The sequence below is a fragment of the Penicillium diatomitis genome, assembly GCF_028827545.1.
Source record: "Penicillium diatomitis strain IBT 30728 chromosome Unknown utg000015l_segment0_segment0, whole genome shotgun sequence".
NCBI classification, from domain to species: domain Eukaryota; kingdom Fungi; phylum Ascomycota; class Eurotiomycetes; order Eurotiales; family Aspergillaceae; genus Penicillium; species Penicillium diatomitis.
Window position 1 is genome coordinate 1,443,082 of NW_026623187.1, and position 22,160 is coordinate 1,465,241.

The following is a 22,160-nucleotide window of genomic DNA, read 5'->3' on the forward strand; positions in this document are numbered from 1 at the left end:
ATATCTAGCTCTCAGTTCTTTTTCAGCCGGTAGTCTACATGACTCTTATCGCGCAAATTCACTCCTATTCTGTGCTTTCTGGACTGTAATATGGGGCTCAAAGGCCCGTCTCGGCTCCTCTTGGCCGTGCTTGTGGTCGCCGGCTGTGTGGTAAGTGCATGATCACTCCCATGTTGTGAATCGTACGCACTAAAATTGGAATGAAACTCCATCTAGATCATGTGGAACTGGCTTACAATCCAGACTTCATCCTGGCCTCAGACATCGGAAATCTACGACAAGATATCAAATGGGGTGGGTAATTTCTACCCAGGAAGCGGTCACGATAGTCAGCACACTTCACCAGAGAGCTCTCGTGTGTCAGCTCCAGCCTCTGCCGAGTCAAAGAAGAAGATTGTCATGGTGACTGGCAGCGCTGGCAACAGTCGAATGCTGGGGATGCCGCGTATCAAGGAAATGGTGTATGAGAATCGCATCACTTATGCCCAGAAGCACGGGCTCAACTTCATGTGGGCAAACATGACCAGTTACAATCTTCCAGATGGTGCGCCCGTCTACTGGAATAAGATTCCCATTCTCCGCGATGCATTCGATCGCTTTCCAGAGGCCGAATGGATCTGGTGGCTGGATATTGATATTATCATCATGAACATCTCTCTCCACATCCACGACCACGTTCTGTCTCCAGAAGGCATGGCACGCAATATCCTGCTTGACTATCCGATCAACGGTGCCGAGGGTGGAAGGACAGGGTACCGCACCTCACCTGGATATCGCCATGAGGACATCAACTTCGTCCTCTCGCTGGATCACTGGGGCATGAACGTGGGCAATTTTCTCATGCGCCGAAGCGAATGGAGCGACTGGTTGTTAGACATGTGGCTAGAGCCACTGTACATTTCCCAGAACTGGGTGTTTCCCGAAAATGACGGATGGTCTCATCTGTGGCAGCACCATCAGATTGTTCGGAATCCCACAGCCTGCATGAACCAGCATTCGATGAACGCTTACCCGGATTATAATGCGCTGGGTTCGCACTGGGAAGCCGGAGACCATGTTGTGCATTTTGCGGGTTGTGGTGGTGATCCCATCTGTGAAGGAGCCTGGGCCAAACATTGGAGCATGCGAGAGGATGTGGAGGTTCCTGCCTTTGTGAAGGATAAGCTGCGCGAGGGAGTCGCAGAGATCGAAGCTTTTCAAGGTGGCGCAAAGTAAAGAAGATGTACAGCCTTGATCTGCAGTGACAGGGGCTTCTTTCCGGTGATGCTACCCCCCAGGTGTGCACGCTGCACAGGCCACTGAGCCTTTAATATTTAGCCCATGTCTGATTTTACTCGTGTGGTGGAAGTTTTTCTTGCTTTGAAAAGAGCTGCACGGTATATTATGAACAGAATGGAAAGATCAAACAGATGAGTTCACTAGACGAAGCCGGTGGAATGTTAGCGGGTCTCTGGAATGAGTGGTGCAGATCTCCTTCGATGGGCGGCCTGTTATTCTCTCGGAGTCGAACATGGAACACGAACTATTGTATCTATTCAAGATCATGTCATACTTGCAAACGGCTCTCAGAGATAGTCATTAGATCTAGGAGACAAGTTCTGTTAATCAAAGAAGGTTTATAATTTCCATCTTGCGTTCTGGCTCGGAGGCCCGATAAAGTCCCCGCGGCAACGACAACAACAATAGGCGTGATATCAAGAACAACGAAGATTTCTCTCGCATTGAATTGACATTCAATAGGTACTGACCATTAGGTCTATTCGAGAGATTCTTCTGCAGTTATTAAGACAGGGTCATTGCTTTGCAGGTTGTTTTTCCTCGAGATATTTGCTTGGCTTGGGTGCTGTCGGCATGCCGACGAATGCCGCATCCGGTCACAGGCTGTACCTTCACCCGCGGCATCTGCCATATAGGAACCTATTCGATCAAGATCAGACGCATAATAGCTTTGTTGCGTTCGGAAAGTGCTAGAGCACACATCACATAGCAGCACCCTCAAACCTCACTCAAACCTAACCATCATGTCTCACTGCTCCCTCCCTCGTCAACCGTCTCCTTCACCAACCAGCAAGTCCTGGGAATCATGACGAACAAGCACAGAGCCAATAACTGGATAGATGTATGTCCCTCCTCCAGCTGACATTGAATAAATGAGATCCTCCGAAAGTGACGGAACGACTGACGTGAATGTGAATATTAATATCCAGGGCCTTCGAGGAGTCGCAGCTCTGGTGGTCGTCACCTACCATCTCTGCTCGTGCTTTGCAAACTGGCTCAACTCTCCCGCTATGGAAGAGCACGGCTCAGTCCATGTGTTCCAGTATCCCTTCTTGCGCTTGATCGTGGGAGGCCGCAGCTCAGTTGCGCTTTTCTTCCTGATCACCGGATATGTCAACTCGTACGGCACACGCGAGAGAGTCCGTGACGGCGATGCCGGTCTGGCACTTGTCGGGTTGTCAAAGACAACATTCACCCGGACAGCTAAGCTGGTTCTTCCGACGAATGTCGCATTGATCATCGGCTGGGGCGTCTGCCAACTGAACGGGTACAGCGTGGCAGCACAGGTGGATTCCTCTTGGATCCGTGCCGGCGCCGTTGCTCCAGGCCCGACTCTTTGCTCGGCACTCTGGGCCCTGTTCAAGAACTTGACGGTGTTCTGGCACGGAGGAGTTGGGATATACGATCATACATATTGGACGATCCCGTTCTTCGTGAAGGGCTCGATGGTCGTGTACCTAACACTTCTGGGTACGGCATACACACAGACGCGCTGGACAAAATTGATCTTGGCTTTCCTGTACATCTTTGCGTGGTCAGGAGGTCAATGTAAGTATTGAAAACTTTTCCCGGTGACTCAAGATGGGCGTACAACATGTCTGACTATATTGTGCGATTTTATCAGCTCTCGCCGATATAAACGTCTATGCCGGCATGCTTCTAGCCGAGCTAAGTGTCGATTACGGCCCTCGCGCTACATCAGTCATCTCGCGCGCTTCCTCAATCTCCATGATCATCTTCGGTCTCTTTATCGCCTCGTTCCCAGATGAAAACGTTGACTGGATGCCTTGGAGCCGCGCCATTAACAACCTCGCCGTGCTGGTCGTACCCGCCGGCGGCGAAGTCAATCGCTACGTGATATCCGTGGGCACCACCCTGTTCTCCTTTGGCGTCTTTTTCTCACAGGATGCCCGACAAGTCCTCTCTCATTCGATCATGAACTTCCTCGGCCGCATCTCCTTCCCTATATACTTGATCCACAATACGCTGATTCGCACGATTCTCACCTGGCTGGTCTACCGTGACTCTGCCATGAGAGAGGGCCTTCATCCTGTGAATGCCGAGGGGAATCCTAAGTATCTCAAAAGGGGAGGGATACTCACTTTTATTCTTGGCTTGTCGATATTCTACGCAGCTCTGTTTTACACCTCTTATCTGTGGACGATTTATGTCGACCCGCCTTGTGGTAGGTTGGTTGCTTGGATGTCGGAAAAAGCGTTTGGGGAGACTGAGGGGGCTGGAATAGCTGTGAAGGAAGAGGCGTTGAAGGGTGCTCTCCTGACTTGATTAACTAGAATTTGAAAATCAGTTGTCCATGTGTTACGTCTGAATGCGCCTTGTGCTCTTACGAACGAGTAGATCAAGGTGTAGACGTAGGAGTAATATCTAGTACGACGACTGGCCTACATTAGCCTGTCCTTCGCGTATGATTTCCTGCAGATAATCGAGATGCTTGAGAAGCGAATGATTCGTCTACTGCAATATCTAAAATTGGAACCAAGTCATGGCGGTGAAGTTTCAAGTTTCATTCGAGCCTAGTAAAGCAGCGACAATATTTCAACGTTCGAAATCACAGCATTTACCGAACCTGCAATTATCTACATATTCCCCACATCTCCAAGAAATTCCACCTCAAGTAAACACATCAGTTGCATAGCGCGATTTCGTCCTCAACTGGTCGAAGAATCGATCTGCAGCAGCGTCCTCATCCAACTCAGCCTCCGGGCCGAGCTCTTTCCCATTCTCCTTCGCATCACGAATCACTTCACGGCGGCGCTCCAGATACATCGTCTTGCATGCGTCACGCACAGCGTTACCGACTCCCGTGCTGCCGCAGACATAGATCTTGGCTCCTCGCTCGAAAAGATCCACCAATTCCTCGCGATCTGCCAACATCAGATCCTGCACATGCTTGCCTGTTGATCCATCAGAGGGACGGCTATATGCCCAGCGCACGTCAACAGCACCCTGCGCCGCCCACTCGGCCAGCTCCTCGGCATGAATGTCGTCCTTGCCCTGGGTCCGGCAGCCAATGTATAGGATGGCCTTGGCGGGCTTGACGCTCTCGGAGGCATTGGTTGCGTCGATTGAGCTGCGACGGCCGCGGATGCGTTCCGCGCGATCCATGGCGAATCCACGGAATGGGGCCAGGCCACTGCCGGCGCAGGCCATGATCATCGGGGTCTGCAGATCAACGGGGGGTTTGAATCCGGAGCTAGACGGGCGGACGGAGATATGGGCACGTTCACCGGGCTGGAGTTCGGAGAGATAGTTGGATGCAACGCCCAGGTATTCTTCGGGGTTTTCGCTGCCGGGCTCGGAGATACCTGAGAGAGCTGGGGCGTTCAGAACAGAGAAGGTGATTGAGCATTCGGAGGGGTCGGATAGAGGGGATGAAGAGATGGAGTACTGCCGTACTCGCATGGGAGGCAGCAGGGCCAGGAAGTCTCCAATGGAGAGTTTGATGGATGGATAGCGCATCAGAATGTCCAAAGGACTGATTCGCTTCTGCACGATCTCGGTCGTGAATCGACTGGGGCTGGAGGCAATGTATTGCAGCTCTGCCTTGACCTCGGCGTCTTCGACAGCTGCGTCAGCCAAGAGCTTCACGTCGCGCTTGGAGGCCGGTTGAGAGAGCTCGACATAAGTGGAGAGAAGCTCAAAGGCGGAGATGGGCGTATCCAAGGGGATCGATGGTGGCGCTGAGCCAGTCGATGGCTTCTGCACGCGCAAGATCGCGTCCCATGGCAGATCGAAGCGACGGATGGCGCGACGGACGACAGAGCTCGGGTTCACGGGCAGAACAGCAAGGTAGTCACCGCACTGGTATGCCATGTCGGAAGGCAACTTGAACCGAATTACACGCTTGGCTGGGACTCCAGGCTGCGTCAAGAGTTTGTTCTCAACCACAAAGCCTTCCTCAAGTTGAAGGCCCAGAGTCGAAGCGCGCACGCCCGAGCTCACTTCAACTTGGAGCGAGGATTTGGACTTGAGGCTTTGCTCTGAGGCACCACCGTACTTCGTCGTCATGGCGGGCCAGAAAGTTGCCTCGCCCCAGCTATCAAAATCGGTAAACATATCTGAGTTGGCTGCGTCCGCGAGTCCAAGGTTGCAGAGGCGATTACCGCCGTTCTCGCCGACCAGCTCGTTCACGGCCTTGGGAATTCGGTGGAATGTAGATGCCCAGTCATCTGGAAACAACGCAAGGGAGTTAGTCAATTAGAGGTACGAACAAACGGATAAAGAACAGCGAGAAGGGAAAACTCACGATGTCCACACCCAAAGACAGCATAATTGACTCCCTTCAAGCTGTCTCCCTTGAGCTCACTAAGCCACTGGAAGAAGTGAGCAGCATTATCCGGAGGTTGACCCTCGTAGGAAGCAGTGATGAACACCACCGGGTCTTCCTTGGGGATATTCTGCATGGCCGAGTCCAAGGAGCTGATCTCTGCGGCAAAACCGTACTCCATCGCGTCATCCGCCAGTCTGCGAGCAAAGGCCTCGCATGTTCCAGTGTTGCTACCGTAGAAAATGTGCATCGGTCGAGTCTTACCATCCACGGGCACAACCTTGGGCTTTCTCTCCCTCTCGGCGACACCGGCGTCTTTCTGCGGCACACCAGTCGTATCACTCAGGACCAGGCCAAGCTTGGTTGGATCCAACCCAGCGCGGAGAGAGGCTCGCATCAGGAAGTCCTTAGGCTTGATGGTGAGAGTCTGCTTGATACGAAGGTCATAGCTGGGGTTGTCCATTTGGAAGTTGAAGTTTTGAAGCAAGATTGCGACCACGAGAAGAGCTTCCTGCCAAGCGAATGGCCGTCCAATGCACCCACGCATTCCGTTACCGAATGGTTTCCAAGCGTTCTTGGGCAACTTCTCAAAGTTCTCGTCCAGCATTCTCTCTGGGCGAAACTCGTCGGCGTCGGGCCCGTAGACCTTCGGGTCACGCTGCATCTTGCCTAGCAAGAGGATGATGGGCTCGTCCTTGTGCAAGACATACTTGCCACCGCCCAGGGTCACCGGGTCCTCCTTGTTCTTCTCGGGATGGGCATGCACGGCGATCATGGGAGCAGTGGGCTTCAAACGCAGGGTCTCGCGCATCACGGCTGTGATGTACGGCAACTTGGCCATATCTTCGACCGTGATCTTTCGCCTGCCGATGACCCGATCAACCTCTTCTTGCGCCTTTTTGTAGGCATGGGGAGTTTTGAGCAAGTAGTAGAAGAGGAATGAAAGCATGCCGGAGGTGGTTTCATGACCTAGGGGGAGGGAGAATTTGCTTAGCCACAAAGGCCGTATCGCGGTAAGTCGCTAAGCCTCTTTGCGTCGGAAGACTCACCAGCAATCAAAAAAGTAATCATGTTGTCAACGATCGATTCATCCGTCATGCCCTTGCCGGTCTGGGGATCCCGTCCCAAAATCAGGGCATTCAGCAGATCCTTCTTGTCCATGGGATTATTCTTTCGGGAATCCACCAGCTCTTGTGAGAGGTTCCGCAAGTACGACACATCATTCCAATACTTGGTATTCTCGCCCGTGGGCAAATTGTTCAGAAGCGCGGGTCGTCGCGCACGGTTGCCAGAACCGCTCAGCAGCCCGACCATTGCCTCGACAAATGGATGCATCTCATCGTGATAGAATGAATTGAATCGTGTGCCCAATGCACACAGAGCAATTGTGTCTAGCGTCAGCCGAGTGAAATCGTCTGTCACTGTGATGGGTGTCGTAGGACCCTGTCGCGCCCATTTCATCACCAACTGAGTGGCGATATCGTACATATCTGAGTACCCAACCGTTAGTCTCTGCGGCTCTTGAAGTCCGAATAAATGACAGTTTCTATTTTGCAGTGCTTACCATCGAACATGCCACGAATCATCAACGGGCCAAACGCGGGCACGAGGATGCGATGCGCGATCGCCCAATTCTCCTCGCCGGGATAATTGGCCGTGAAAAGGCCGTCATGTGTACCATTGCGAATCTCCTTGAGTCCCTGTGTGACTACTTTGCCGAAGCGCTCCTCATTGCACACCTCATCGACCAGTTCATGAGAACTGACGACGACGCGGGAGTTGCCTAGTGTGGTGAGGCGAAAGATCTCGCCTACGAATATGTTTAGTGCTTGCAGTTCCAACCGGACATTGGTGATGAGACGGGGGAGGTGAATGCGGATATTTACCGTAGTTGTCCGCAAGCAAGTCAATGCTGTTGAGTGGCACTTCAGGCTCGATATCATAAATGTTGCCCAGGAGTGGAACGCCGCGTGGCCCCGGAATGGGGACTTCTTTGGGTGTGGTCATGACTAGTAGATATCTCCTCTTTGATGGGCGGAGGGCAAGTATACCCAGGAGATGTGCTCCAGTATGATTTGGGTCGCAGTTGAATCTTAAGCAAAGTGAAGAAGAAGGAGAACAGAAGAGGGAAAAGCAGGTAGAAAAAGAAACAGATCAGATGATGAGCTCGAAGCGGGGATGTTGGTTACTCGACTTTATTTTCCCGGGTGCAGTGCAACTTTAATGAACTTTCACCATCGGCGGGGCTTCACTGGGCGATCTCTTGTTTGGAAAAAGGGTGTTTTGAACTCCGATCGCTCAGTCGAGTAACTGATTCACTTTGTGGATCCGATGGAGAACCACCCAAAACGAGGTGAATGACAGCAAGAGCTCGTGTCAGACGGAAAGGCGGAAAGCTAATCAGTGATCGAGACCACGGTGAGAACCTCGTTCTTGAAAATCGACAGATATTCTGGCGAGAGTCGAACTACTCCTAGGCTCGTTCTTATAAGATTGTTGTTATTATACTTAATACCGAATCAGAGCTTTTTGCTCCTTGGTCGTCGATCGCCAGATCTTATGCACATTCATAGACAACACGTCACATCTGCCGAATATAAAAGTTATGCTCTCCTATTATTATCCTCAGGAAAGACTCTCTTCTACAGTACTGCAACACTACTAACTTACTACAAGTAGTAGTGTTGGTCCAATTGGGTAGGACTGCAGCCTCCATCCCTGATCAATTCCAAGACTGATCTTGATCTAGTCGACTCCTTTTACTTCTCTTGGCCGTCGCCAGCCTCGCAAGCTCCACACGAGCCGGGGCGCCCGAGTGAAATCCATTCCACTTCATCCGTCCGTCCCTTCCAAATCGAATCAAATCGGACCATGACAGGCAGAAGGGCCAGATCCACCCGGGGACACTGGAGCCTCGGCTTCTCGCCAGAAAAGCAACTGGATTGTTGGGTTCCGCGGTCGCATGCGCCACTGGACGGCCATGGTGAATGCCGTTGCCGTTCGAATGCGAATAGAAGTACTGAAGCTGTAGTTAACTAGTACTACACTAGTTGCTCGTGAGTACTCAGCTCGCAACCTTGAAAGCTTTCAGGTTACAGTCTGGTGCTTTGCTATTGGTGATCTCGGCAAAAGGCCCATCGTCATCATCAACGGGCATATCTTTACTAGACTGAAGTTTACTCAACAACCCAAAAGCTCTAGAACAAGAAGACCGAATAACTATTGCCCTATGCAATTGATATGCATCGGCATAAAACAATTGCACTGTTCAAGACCACCCATTGACACCCCTGTCAACGGCAAAACAACCCCCGCAATATTAGCACACTTAACAGTTCACGCTAGTCCATTTTAAACATTACTACATTAGCACAGTAGGAGTGTATGACTGTATGCCTCATTGCCTAATTCTATGGCGTATGCCGCATGGAGCACGGGACCGGGGAAGTCCTGTCGAAAGAATGGAACGTCGGTCGGATACGGACTGTGGACACCGATCGGGCCGACTGAAGGTTGGGACTCCGATGTTCTCTGCTTTGCTTTGCTTTACCTTGGTATGACAGATGCGGAGTCTGTGTTTGCGTCAGTGGTACATGGTACTGAGAGACTTATTGGACTACCTGATTGCTGAAGTTTCTCGAATCTTCATGGGCAGTGCTCCTATCCAGTCGGTGATGCCGAGTGAGGTGGTAGCCTAATACGCATCTGCCATAAACATACAGACATCTATTCCAGTCACTGGAATACAACTGTGGCTTGTCAGCATCGATGCATACCTCCCGCCACAAGGCACTCAGGGTTGCAAGGTTGCATCGGCGGTACCTGAACACAGTCTTTCCGCATGACATCCATGCTATGATGGGGCCCGGAGCGGTACAGGATATCTGATCTCAGAATTGCAGATGAGCAACCTTGACCTGTGAGGCTGTGCTCGAGATACACAACTCCCTCGCATTCGAGCCCCGAACAGGTTCCATGCTAAGTTTGGCCTCGACGTGTTGATCATCTGTTGCTGGTCGGGTGTGGTCCTTGGTCAAAAAGCCCATGACTATACCCTAGGTGCAGGTGGACTGGAAGATCACCTCACGAGCCGATGGTTCGATCATCTTTGACCCTTTGGTCCATGACGTTTCCACCTTCTGTGCGCCGTCTCGTCGGCCCGACTTGGTCACCTCTGATCTCCCACTACGAGGTGATGTTCCAGGCATTGACTCACGATCTTCATATTAAGGTGTGCCGTCAAAGCAGTCCTCGGGAGGAGAGCGCGTACTGCCTAGACTCGCGTACTTTTCATAGGAGGAAAAAGACTACCATATAACTTGCGGGGGCATGAGGAGAAATGAACCAAGTACAGCATCCAAGAAATGCTCTCACAGGATGCCATTGCAAAGGCGCAGAGGGTAGCGCAAAATCTGGATATCAACAGGAACATGCCATAAGAAAGGAAAAGGCGAGGAAAAGGTCGCAAGCAGCGGCAACACGCTGAAAATCAAGTAGAAAGACGATGGTCATTAGGAGGATGCTTGTGACTCGTACTTGAGATGGATCGTGAACGTGGGAGGTGTCTGCAGTTGGCAACCGAATATTCCGGCACTGGTAGGCATTATGAGAGCCGACGCGTCGGTAGCGGACTGAAGGGCGCGTCAGGACAGTGGTGGTAACACACGGTTCGTGGGATTCCATTCATGACAGAGAGCACACGATCGGAGGGCGTGAACAGGAAACATAGAAGACACAATAGGAGACGACAAACGACAGCTGGACGAGTCAACGTAGCTAGGGTGATCTAGCTGTTGACCTTGCTGTAGCCACCGTGCTTCCACTCGGTCTGCTTCCAATCACTCTGGAAGTTGGCCATCTCCGTTCGCTCGGCATTCCACTTGGAATCGGCCAGGGCGTGCTCAAGACGCCCTTGGCGGCGCTGACGAATGCAGCAGAAGCCCAGAACAAGGATGAGCAGGCCACCGACAGCTCCCGCGGCCGCATAGACTCCAATGTGCGTGGCCTGGGGCAGATCCGCCCACTTCTCGGACAGAGACTTGGGAGGCGGCTGATCGATCTTTTGCTGGACGGTCGAGTTTCCACTTTAACCCAAAAGGAGTCAGCCAGAATTCGTCCAAGAGATAGTATGCTTGCCGCGTCCGAGATTTCAATACTCACGTCACAACCTTGATACTCTGCCAGGAGCCCGATCGGTCACCGTAGGAGTACTCCTTGCCACTGTGGTAATCCTGAATGCGAATGCGTTGCACACTCATGGTGAAGGGACCCTTGGAGTAGTCGACGAGGCCACCGGCCCATTCGATGGTACCCTGGGCGGCACCCTCTCGACCGGCGGGCCAGTTACTGAACTTGACCCGGCAGGGCGTCTGCGGATAGTTCTTGCCTCCCAAGGCTTTGGGATCGTTGAAGGGCAGGGTGCGCACCACCTGACCGTCAATATGCCACTCGAGTTTCTCACTGGTCCACAGGGTGGTGTAGTTGTGCCATTCGGTATCGGCGTTGGGGACGTAATGAATCCCACCGCGATCGTACGAGGTGGTGTTGCCCTTGCCGAAGAAGTTGCTCTGCACAGCACTTGTGTTGTATCCCACCCACTCCCAATCAATCTCGTCCAGATCATCCGACTCCAGCACCACACTGCTCACGACACCCCCACCTTTGGCCATCTTGACCCAGCTCTCCACCACACCGAAAAAGATGTAAAAGTTGGACTGCATCAGAGTCGACTCGTTCACCTTGGCGATGGTGAACTCGGCCGCACCGTTGGCATAGTTGATGGACCCGGTGGACATGTTCCACACAGACGGGTCAATGGTCGAATTGAGCCACCATTCATGCTCAGTGCCCAAGGCCGGATCGGCTGGACAAGCCTTCTCCAGGGGATTACAGTTCGTGAATGTCTGAGCTACCACTGAACCCATCAGGGACGCCCAGGCGGCGGTCGTCCAAAAGTGCCTCATCTCGACTAGTTGATCAAATTTGAGAATATCGAATGTTCTTTTTTTTTCCTCGTGTTACACAAGAGGTGCCAACGTCTTTGCTCTCGCAATCGGCAAGCTCGGTGGTTGTTCTTCCGTTCTTTTGAGAATTGATAATCAGTTGCTGCTGAAGGATCGGCGAATCCACACCACGAAGGATTTTCTTTTTGGCAAGAATGAATGGGTACAGAGTCAAAGTCCAGCTCTGAAAAATCGGGAGTTCTGAAGGGAGAGGATGTGATGGCGGTCGTACGGCAGCCGAATCACACAAATGAAAAGATTGGACAGGTGGAATCACCACCAGCAGCAACAAGTTCGCGGCGGATCCTAAAGAGTGTGAGGGTGGGAGCGAGGACGCAGCGTCAATGAGCGTGGAGACCCGATAATAATATTCAGGGGGAACGAGACGAGAGGAAAGAGAGAGGAAGGTGGGCGAGAGGGCGAGTCAAACAGTTCTTCTCGAGCCCCGTGGTGGATCTCAGAGACTGAGTAGCAGATGCCAATCAGGAATCGCTGCTCAGTCCTGGCAAGCCCCCGAGAGGCCTGGCGTCGACGACTTGAGGGTGTCTCCATCTGCTAGTCTGTTTTGGGTGGAGGGTGGCCAAGAGAGGGTGCTGGCTCAGTGCGATTAGCGTGTGTGAGTCCGTTGTGTCCCTATCAGGCATCTCAATTTTGAGGTATTTGGCTCCCCTCTCGGCTGTACCACTACCACCGTCCACCTCCCGCAAGAGCAGCTGGCAAGCCTGGCAGGGTGCAGCACTGCAGTCGATGGATCCAGTGGACGGTAAGGGGACTGCCGCTGGGAGTCCAAACAAAAAAACAGTTGCCCGCCCGCCGTCCAATCACAGAGTCCCAGTAAGATGAACAGGGGAACAATCCCGTCCGCCTCTTATCACCACTAAGCCCACTTGGGATTAGCGGCAGCAAGCAATCTACCGGCCCCCGTGCTTGGCTGCAGGAGTCCCCCTGACGAGCTACTGTGACCAATCACATGCTCACTCCCGTGACTGGGATGACGAAGTTCAAATGAGATCAACTCAGGGGTTTGGTCCAGTGCTCAGTGTGGTTGGTTCGTTCCTGAATGGATCGACTTGGGGTTGAACAGTCCAGTCATTACTACAGTCAACACTCAACAGGGTGGTAGCGAATAACAAGACATGGACTCGCATGAGGTCGACAGTCGAGACTTCAAGCAGTCAAGTGGTCCCGAGATGATGAAGACCATGGATAATTGGCTGGATACGTAACGGTCGGTTCGACGGAAGTCCACGGCTGCATGCAGTGGTGGAGTGATGGACGTTTGAGAATGGGTGATGGCGTCGAGTCAGGGCACCATCCACCAGCCACAGAGCGTCGGGGGGGGGGAAGACATATACTGTTGTCAATGTTGGATGTTTTCCAGGTTGGTGAAAGAACTGGAGAAGTCAAGAGCAGTCGGCAAGGACCAGGATGGCCGCCCTATCATGATGAGGACACCAATTGTCAGAGGGGCACCCGGAGGTGATAATCTCGTCACACCTTCATAACCCAAAGTACTGAGAGCATGAGAGTGGGCCTGATGGTGAAGGTATTGAAGCAGTAGACCCCAGTCAAACCATACCTTGGGCTGGTGAAACCTCCCTCCACTGGTCGTCTTGATGAGACGAATCGAGAGGATGATCGTGCCGAGTCCGGACTTGCGATTCAAGGCGCGGTTGAAACTTGGAGTCTATCACGTGGTCACATTGGTCACGTTGGGAGGAACACCTGACTAAGGGAGTACTCTGGAGGTACTCTTCTGTATTCCGTGAGTCTGTAGTCTCTGTAGTCTGTAGTAAAAACCTAAGAAGTAGTGGAGATGCCAACAACGCTAAGGATCTCAATTTAAACACGGCAGTGAATCGTGAAGACTGTGAAGGTGAGAGAGTACATGGAATCACCTAGTAGTAACTACATCGTCATGTACTATGTAGTACGAGGCTATTCTTCCAAGCCCTTCATTACTCACTACACTTGTAAAAAGCAGGCCATGAATTACGAAGGTGAGAGCCGTCCAGCTGAAGCACCTCTAATCAGGTGATCATATCAAATCATAGAGTATCGAAGGTGGAGGGAAGCCTCGACCTACCGAGTCGAGTCTAGGCCCGGCCCGTCCGCCTCTATACCATCTTGATGGAAGCAAGGCGTAGACGGACCTACATGAGAGACATTGATCGATTCGATCACTCCGTTCCAGTGACAAATCACGACCTTCACGATTGCCATAGCGACCCATTTCAGACAGGTGTCCATCTGGTCTCGACGTTGATATCCATGTAAGCAGCGATGGGATCCCCTGGATGAGAGATCTGTCGTATATCTTGGGTCTCCGTGTCTCAACGAAAACATTGAAATTCCCACTCCCTGTGTCATAACTCCAGTGGTATGGTACCTCATTCGGACGGAGAGAGGGTTCCAGTACTTTATAAATCAACCCACGTCCCTTTGGACATCCACCTGGTTTAGAGCTTTGTGCCCGTGATCTTGGGATCTCAAATTTAAGGTCAGGTTGGTCCTCGTCGAGACGATGCCGTACAGGAAGATAGTCCAGCCCCGAGTACAGCATTCGCACCAGTCAAGGAGGGCGCTGTTATTCATACGTGCATGGTCACTCAAACCTATGGACGTAGAATGCCCGTGGGCATTTACTTGGATTCAGATAAGAGGTATGTAGGCGGTATCTGCCGAGTACACTATATTTCCATTCTCTTTACCTACCTAGGCACAGAGGTGAATGGAAATTAGTCTGGTGTATACAGATCCAGTCTGTTCACATTGAGTGGCATGACATGTCATTATTCGATATTCTCACGTTTCAGACGCCCATTAGTAGGTGTATCGTGAATGAAACTCGACGTATCCTCATAAATCATCACTCATCATAACCTAACTCCTCCGCCACACATCACCAAAGAAACACAAGAGCCGCCAGACAAAACACTAGAAAAAACGCAGTAACTTAGCCATTAGCCACCTGTCACACCACAACACACACCCATCGCCACCTCACCCGAGCCTTTGGAAGGTACAGACGCCAACATCCACCTGCAGTTCATCCCATCTCGCCTCCATCAATTAATGAATTAGGTAGGTCCTTCAGCTCACTCCATCCACCCCTCATGAAAGATACACCTTTGCTGGTCGACGCACCTCCTCCCGATATCCCCGCGAGCGACTTCTTGGCTTCTCGACATAGTAGTCCACGGTAGCTGATCTTCGTCGTCGTCGTCGCCGTTCATCTCCCGCAGACGTCCGGGTGATCGGGGGCCGATAGCCCACATCTGATACATCGTCACTGGCCCAGGGGAATTGGAGGAAGCGCCAGAGCCAGATGAGGAGGAGAGTACCGAAGATTGAGCCGATGACGATGCCGGCGATTGCACCGCCGGTGAGGTTGCTTGGGCAGTCGTTTGGGGCTCGGGGGGTGAGCAGGTGGGATGTGGGTGCCTGGTTGAATGGAAAGAATCCAGGATATGTTAGTGATGGGGAGAGAAATTGCAGGTCGATCCAGGGGATGAAGATGGGTAGGGAGATCTGTTTATTGATGATTGTGTGGTTCTTAGGGTTGATGCCAGAGCTATGGTTCGTGACGCGGGTATTGTCCCTGGTTCATGAGGTACAACAGAGTGGATGGTGGACGGGGGTGTTTTGATGATGTAGAAGGGAAGTTCTCTTCTCGAATATTTGACTCCATGCGGTACTAACCATTGTTTAATTGTAGTATCAACTACCAAGTCGACTTGTCGATTCGACTAGAGGTATGTCACGGAAGAAAGATGTTGTCGTTTGGCTTGACCAAAGTCGACAGTAGAGAGAGGATGGATTGAATGACCGCTGCTAGAAAGACTGAACAACTCGTTCTCTGTTGCCACTTTTGCCAGTCTATGATTGCATGGGTTTGATAGAGTCTAGGTTCCCCTTCAGTTGCAAGCGGAAACCAGGCGACAGCCGCTCAATCTGTAGAAGCTGGAATTGACTGAACCTGCACCCAAACTCTCAAAAGTTTCACACTACATGCTGCAGCCAACCGCGAGTCTTATACATTATAGCACTGCAAGACAAGACCTTCATTCTCCACAAAAGTAATACAATTTGCAGCCGCCGTGCAAAGAATTGTTCATGCTGCTGTCGAACTCAAGTCAAGGAGTACTGTACTTGACCCCGCGCTGACGTCAACAGATCGACTACGATTCCTCCGAGATGGTTGGAAAGCTGAAAAGCGAAAGTTCGACGACCCTCAGCCACTGGACGGCTGGGTTCCGGAAATATCATCGAAACTGGGAATCAGACGGGAACGAGGAGTAGGAGCGCATCTTCATTGGCGACGATGGGGGCGCAGACGGAGCAAGCGGCAGGGATATAAGACGAGCTTTATGTTCCTATTGTCTATTTCTTTACGAGAGATTCAGTGGACCACATAGCAGCACTCCCCCATCCAAGCGAGACAGATGAGATTGCGAACGCCTGGATGAGATTCGATCGGATGATCGCGGCTGTTCCAAAGGGCCCCGAAGAGGCTGGGAAGTTGGAACAGAGAGCAAGTGCAGAAGCACGAGCCAGAACATCATTCAACTTCGAGCAAGTTTGGAGCAAGAGACACCGAAGCCGATGCTGAGTGATAGGGCGGAACCTGGAGTGCCATTCCGGCCCAGACAGCGGGGTAAACCAGAATCCAGATGATGTCGATCGCAGATGAAAGAAACCGTTCGTCTCAAGGACAGGTTGAACCCGCGTGAAATTGAAGTGCTTCGACGCAGGGCTTATGCAGGTCACTTCTTGGCCCGGTCTGAAGGATCCTCTTGCGCACAGCTCTGGGGAAGCACTAGAATAACTTAATTATTCTGGAGTACCTGCACCGCCCGAAAGCTGAGATGAGCGAGTTGAAAATCAAGCAAGCAAAGACGGGTGCCTCGTTTTGAAATCGGAAGCTCCAAAACTCCACGTCTCCCTGCCGCGTGAGACTGGGCCACGCCTCCGATACTCTATCCATTATACATTTGATGGTACATCCTGGTCAAGCGGAGGCTTCCAAGTTCCATTTCAAAAGGGGAAAAGTACCTGCCCTCCTGCAGTACCGCACAGCAATAGGTAACCATTTTGTCATGACGTCGTCATTTTGAGATCACGGCCAACCTTCTTCTCCTTCATCGACAAGCTGTCTAGCGAACCGGTTGGCCTGTGCCAAGTAAGTGAAATGCCTGTCAATTGAATTGACCAACAGCCGAGATGACAAACGCGACTATCACGTGAATCGCTTCAGTCCAGATATGTCTGTAGTGCGGGAAAAATGGAGCGGTCGCGGCAGTCGTCGCGGCCGAGGAGCCAGATGGATGAGCTCCTTCCCCTTGCAGACATGACATTCATAGGGAGCGATGCACCTAGAAGGCGCGTGTCAGACATCTATGCTCACCAGATCACTTGATCGCTCTATTACTACTTCGTGACATCTCCATTTCCCACCCCAAGTCACTAAGCACTTGGAGTCCTGGGGGAGGAGTGGGAATGTCCGACACGGTTCAATACTGCCACTGCTACTGCCAGCAAGCTTCGAGGCGGGTCACTGTATAGGTGTATATCAACTGGGAAACGATTCATTTCCAAAGAACCCCACAAAACTCCAAGCCCATGATATCATCAACAAGAAACCGTAACACAACCCTATCCGACCGTGAAAATGTAATTATGTCCAAGAATGCAAAAGCAGAGAATGCGCGGATATCGCTCAATCCCATCATCGTCCCTCAATGTAGTCTCTGTTCTCGATCGTGACACTCTTCGTCATATGATTGACCTTGTACACACCGACGAGGCGAGAAGCGAGTTCAAACTGTGAAAACAATCAGCAAGACATTTCTCGATCGGAAAGGAAGACGCAAAGGAAGACAGGCGTACCATGTTGTTGCGCAACGAAATGACAATAAATTGGGCATTCTTCGTTCGCTCTTTGATGTATGAGGCCACAATGGAGACCTAGTCAAGTCAGTCGTTAATGCCAATAATGACAAGAGTATACAGAAACAGGACGTACGTTGCGGAAATCCAGCGCCGCATCAATCTCGTCCATGACATAGAGCGGCGTCGGCTTGTAGTGGTGCAGGGCGAACACCAGGGCCAGACTCGAAAGCGTCTTTTCACCACCCGAGAGATTGCCAATGTTCTTCCAACTCTTCTTGGGGGGCATGACCGAGAACAGGATGCCCTCGGAGAACGGATCGAGCGAATCGACGAGTTCCAGCTCGGCATTACCACCCATGGTGATCATCTGGTACATTTCCTTCAGACGAAGAGAAATGATGCCGAATCCTTCCATGAAGCCGTTGAGTCGTGCGGAGCGAAGTCCATCCAAGCGGGCCTTGGCAGCGTCACGAGATGACAACGCCTCGGCCAGATCCGCTGATCGGGACTCGTGCTCAGCAGCACGGCGACGGTATTCCTCGATAACCGAAAGATCAACGGATGTGTTCTGCACCTTCTCCTCGAGAGCGGCAATCACCGCCTTGAGAGACTCCTTGTTCATCGCATCCAACTCATCCTTGGTGTATGTTTGAAGCTCCGTCGTCTCCTGCTCCTCACCCAAGTCGCTGATACTCTGCAAGGAGAGCTTGGAAAGCTTCTCCTCCCAGTACCGGCTGCGTTTTTGATTCTCGCCGAGGGCCTTTTGGTTCTCCTCCAGTTTGTTACGCATCTCGATCTCGGTGGCGCGTGTCTCGTTGAGTTCGGTCACTTTCTCGTCAAGCTCGGCCTTGAGAGATTTCAATTCACTCTTCTTGCTCTCAAGGGCTTCTTGAGCCTCGTCTGCTTTCTGCCTCCATTCAGAAGCGTCATTGGCTTGATTCTCAACATCCTCTTCGAGCTTCTCCAATTCCTCCGTGATTTGGTTAATCTCCTTCTCCGAAGCGTCGCGGGCTTTAGAGTGCTTAGTGATAAGCTTCTCGTTCTTGGACTTCTGCACTTCGGCGTTGGAGATCTCGTCGCTGAGCAGACTGATCTGTTCCTTCAGACCGTCAACCTTGGCTTTCTGGCCACGAAGACGGACACCGCCGACTTCCATAATCTTGTTTTGCAATTCTTGAATTTCCTCTTCAATGCCGCTCTTTTCTTGGTTGAGCTCCTCAATATCGTCGCTCATTGCCTCAATTTGCTTCTCTAGGGCCGCCGCTTGACCTTCATCCGTCTTTGATGGCTTGTGCGCGACTTGGAGTTCTTTCACCCGCCGTTGAGCATCTGCAAGACTGCGCTTGGCACTTTCGATCTCCATCATGATCTTTTGGATCTTCGTGTCCACTCGCGGGATCTCCTCCGTCTTCTCCCGCATGTTGGCTTCGATGTTGCGCTGCTTCTCTTGGAAGATCTGGAACTTCCGCTCCAATTCTTCAAGATCAGACTCAAGCCGTCCGACTTGTTCCTTGGTAGTGTCGGCAACTTGCTTAGAAGACATACCACCTCGAGCGACCCGCGTGCCACCACCACTCATGGTACCCGAAACGTCAATCAATTGACCGTCGAGTGTCACCACTCGCCAACGTCGCGCACCGTATGCAATGCGATTCGCTTGTTCCAGATCTTTCGCCACCAACGTATTCTGCATCACGCTGTAGAAAGCAGGAGCGAATTTGGGATCTTTGGGCTTCACTAAGTCGAAAAGGCGAGGCACACTTTCCGGGGTATAGATAGTTGCCATATCGCGACGAGGAAGGCGGTCGAGAAGAATGAAGTTTGCGCGTCCGAGATTGTTCTTGCGAAGGTAGTCGATGCATTGTTGACCGATTTCGACTGTCTCGACAACCATATTGTCAAGTGCAGGACAAGCAGTTGAGATGGCCACGTCGTACTTTTCGTCGATTGTGCCGAGGTTACCCAAACGGCCATGGAATCCGTCAATACGACCAGACTCTTTGAGCCGCATAAGACCAGTCAAGACACTTCCGCGATTCTGCGTACTGGCCAAGCTTGCTCGTGCCTCTTCGGCCTTTTGTCGTGCACTGGAGACATGGGCGCGTACCTCTGGCTCGCGAGCGCCATACTTTCGCAAATCGTGCTGCAACTTGGCAAGTTCAGCTTCCAGTGTCTCCTTCTGTGCCTGTCGCTCTTCAAGTTCATTTTCCTTGGCGACAATGTTCTCCTCGATGGTCACGGTCTTGGCTTGGGCTTCCTCCAGCAGAACGGCGCCGGCATTGCTGCGTTCATGAAGAATGTCCAGCTCACTTTGTGCCACAGCCATAGCTGACTGCTTCTGATTGATCTTTTCGTTCCAGGGCTCTAGAGACTTTTGCTTCTTCGCGATTTGTTCAGAAAGCCCTTGAGTCTTTCCCTTCAAACTCTCACGGATTGAATCAAGTTCCTCCTCCTCGGTCTGCATTTCCTGCTCAAGTTGAGAAACCTCTCCAGTCTTCTTCTCGATGTCGTCGGCGTACTTCTCGACGAGACTAGTGCTTTCAGAAGCGGCCAGGCGGCTGGTCTGCATGGTCTTCTCCAACTTCTTGTGCTTCCCAAGGAGAAATTTCCTCTTTTCTTCAAACTTGACGTTCTCCTTGTCGTATTTGGCCATCTCTTTTGCGACAGCGTGCGATTCCTTCTCCATGCTCTCGTACTCACGCACACCGCGCTTGTAGGCCTTTTCGAGCTCCTTGATGCCAGTCTCATTGCCTTCGTGTTTTTCAAGCTCCAAGTTCAAAAGTTCCTGCATTTGAAGGATGGCTTCCTCGGTCACGCGGACATTATCTGCGCACTCATTGATGTAAATCTGGTAGAGAGCTGACTGCTTCTCTGCAAGTTCGTTCTCATCGCGGAGATAACCCAAGGCCTTGTCCTTCTTATCGACCAGAGCAGCTTTCTCTTTTTCGACGTGTTGGACGCGACTATTCTTTTCAACGCAGACATCATTCAATGTCTCGAGTTCTGTAGCAGCTTCGTCGATCGGTGTCTTGTATTGGGAGGTACCAATTATGTCCTCTAGATATTCAAGAAGTCCTTCATCGTGCTCATTGGCGGCTTTTGGCTTCATTTGTGCAATGGATTCGACTTCACCCTGAAGAATGAGAAACCGCTTGTGGTCCAAATCGATCCCGCGGTCCTTGAGGAATGTGGTAACGGCAGTGAAATTGGTTTCCTTCTTATTCATGTAGTACTTGCTGCTGTTGTTCTTGAACGCGCGTCGGGAGATAACGAGATGAGAATCTGGTAGAACCTCGTGGCGGCCCTCAGGCAGATCGATAACCTGCTCAAAGTGAACCTCAACTTCACAAAAAGGAAGATTAGGGTGCTGCGCAGAGTTATGAATCAGAGCCGAAATTTTGCCTTGACGCATTTTGCTGGCACGGAAACCGAACACAAATAGCAAGGAGTCAATGACGTTGGACTTCCCTGATCCGTTAGGGCCGACTACGGACGAGAAAGACGCGTGGAATGGGCCGACGACCTGCCTTCCCGCGTAACTCTTGAAGTTGGTTAGAATGAGATTTTGAATGATCATGCGGGGCTTTGGTTCCGCCGAATCCTCGGCCACCGCGGGCAATGGCATATTCCTAGACTTCATCACTATGTCCATCGGTCGTTCAAGTACTGTAGAATTGGGGTTGATGATCGATATCTGTTGTTTGGCGTCTTCGCTTTGTTTCATGGGGGTCTGCACATTCGTGGCGGACTGGGTAATGTCGGACAGAGGTGGCACACTTTCCCGGTGTGCGCGTGTTGGAGTGGTCTCTGGCGACTCAGATGGCTCTGGAGTGGGAAGTGAGCCCTTTGTCGACGTCGGAGTGATTGAACCACGACTCTCAAGGGGTTGAGTCATACTTTGTCTTTTCAGTGTCGCCTTATTCATAGGCGAATCAGGGTCAGCCTCTGCAGGCTCGACGCTCTTCCGCTTCAAGACTGCTTGGTTCGAGGGAGAGTCCGGGTCCACGGCGGCAGAGATAACGCTGGCTTCCTCGTCATCTTCCTCGCTGTCATCCGTTACCTCTACCTGAGACACATCTGACTCCTCTGTCTCTGGTGCGATCGATGCTCTTGGCTGTCGTGACTTTTGCGCAGGTTTCACAGTCGCGGGGGTCACGGGCTCTAGAGTCAGTCGTTTGCCAGAGGGACGTTTCGATTTGGGCGCAACAGGTGTATAGTCCTGCTCGTCTTCGCTTTCTTCATCGTCGTCATCATCGTCGTCCGCCTCCTCCTCGCCGTCTTGCGTGGAGGCGGTTGGTGTGACATTGCCGGCGTCCTCGGACTCGGAAGTTTCCTCAACCACATAGCTTCGGCGCGCGGCTGCACGGCGCGACGGCCTAGCCTTAGCGATCGAAGCCATTTTGAGCCGCAGATATGATTCAACGTCGCTTTAATTCATGAACGCGAGTGAGTCCGGATCGGAGGGGTGGGGGAAATGGAGTTGCTGAGATGAGGGGAAAAAGATGAATCGCAGATGTACCGGAAAGTGGGTTGTTTACCTTCCACCCAAAATGGTAAAGTGCTAATCCACGCTCATAACAAATCACTCACCGCCCGGTAACGTTACTGGCGTAATCTTACCACTCCGCGGAGGAGGCCTTCCCAAGCTGTCGCCATCTGCATCCCCGCGACAGACACTTGTCGAACAAGAGCTCAGTCTT

The 22,160-nt window shown here is 51.8% G+C and overlaps 6 protein-coding genes across 6 annotated transcripts; 2 read left to right on the forward strand and 4 right to left on the reverse strand.

Annotated features, from left to right (window-relative positions):
• Window positions 1-219: 219 nt before the first annotated feature.
• On the forward strand, window positions 220-1,215 carry N7539_009241 (uncharacterized protein; the record flags this gene model as incomplete). The annotated part of the gene is made up of 1 exon (XM_056938836.1): window positions 220-1,215. The coding sequence occupies one exon, from the start codon at window positions 220-222 to the stop codon at window positions 1,213-1,215; it is 996 nt and encodes a 331-aa protein (XP_056786213.1).
• Window positions 1,216-2,083: 868 nt separating this feature from the next.
• On the forward strand, window positions 2,084-3,564 carry N7539_009242 (acyltransferase family protein; the record flags this gene model as incomplete). Its single annotated transcript, XM_056938837.1, has 3 exons — window positions 2,084-2,119; window positions 2,208-2,826; window positions 2,903-3,564. 3 exons carry the CDS (start codon window positions 2,084-2,086, stop codon window positions 3,562-3,564), a joined length of 1,317 nt encoding a protein of 438 aa, XP_056786214.1.
• Window positions 3,565-3,909: 345 nt separating this feature from the next.
• On the reverse strand, window positions 3,910-7,573 carry N7539_009243 (bifunctional cytochrome P450/NADPH--P450 reductase; the record flags this gene model as incomplete). Its single annotated transcript, XM_056938838.1, has 5 exons — window positions 3,910-5,468; window positions 5,546-6,535; window positions 6,616-7,056; window positions 7,131-7,376; window positions 7,453-7,573. 5 exons carry the CDS (start codon window positions 7,571-7,573, stop codon window positions 3,910-3,912), a joined length of 3,357 nt encoding a protein of 1,118 aa, XP_056786215.1.
• A 2,779-nt stretch (window positions 7,574-10,352) lies between these two features.
• On the reverse strand, window positions 10,353-11,529 carry N7539_009244 (glycoside hydrolase family 16 protein; the record flags this gene model as incomplete). Its single annotated transcript, XM_056938839.1, has 2 exons — window positions 10,353-10,650; window positions 10,727-11,529. 2 exons carry the CDS (start codon window positions 11,527-11,529, stop codon window positions 10,353-10,355), a joined length of 1,101 nt encoding a protein of 366 aa, XP_056786216.1.
• Window positions 11,530-14,682: 3,153 nt separating this feature from the next.
• Window positions 14,683-15,259, reverse strand: N7539_009245 (uncharacterized protein; the record flags this gene model as incomplete). The annotated part of the gene is made up of 2 exons (XM_056938840.1): window positions 14,683-15,142; window positions 15,186-15,259. The coding sequence occupies 2 exons, from the start codon at window positions 15,257-15,259 to the stop codon at window positions 14,683-14,685; spliced, it is 534 nt and encodes a 177-aa protein (XP_056786217.1).
• A 2,037-nt stretch (window positions 15,260-17,296) lies between these two features.
• Window positions 17,297-21,859, reverse strand: smc4 (condensin subunit SMC4; the record flags this gene model as incomplete). Its single annotated transcript, XM_056938841.1, has 3 exons — window positions 17,297-17,392; window positions 17,458-17,535; window positions 17,594-21,859. The coding sequence occupies 3 exons, from the start codon at window positions 21,857-21,859 to the stop codon at window positions 17,297-17,299; spliced, it is 4,440 nt and encodes a 1,479-aa protein (XP_056786218.1).
• Window positions 21,860-22,160: the final 301 nt, after the last annotated feature.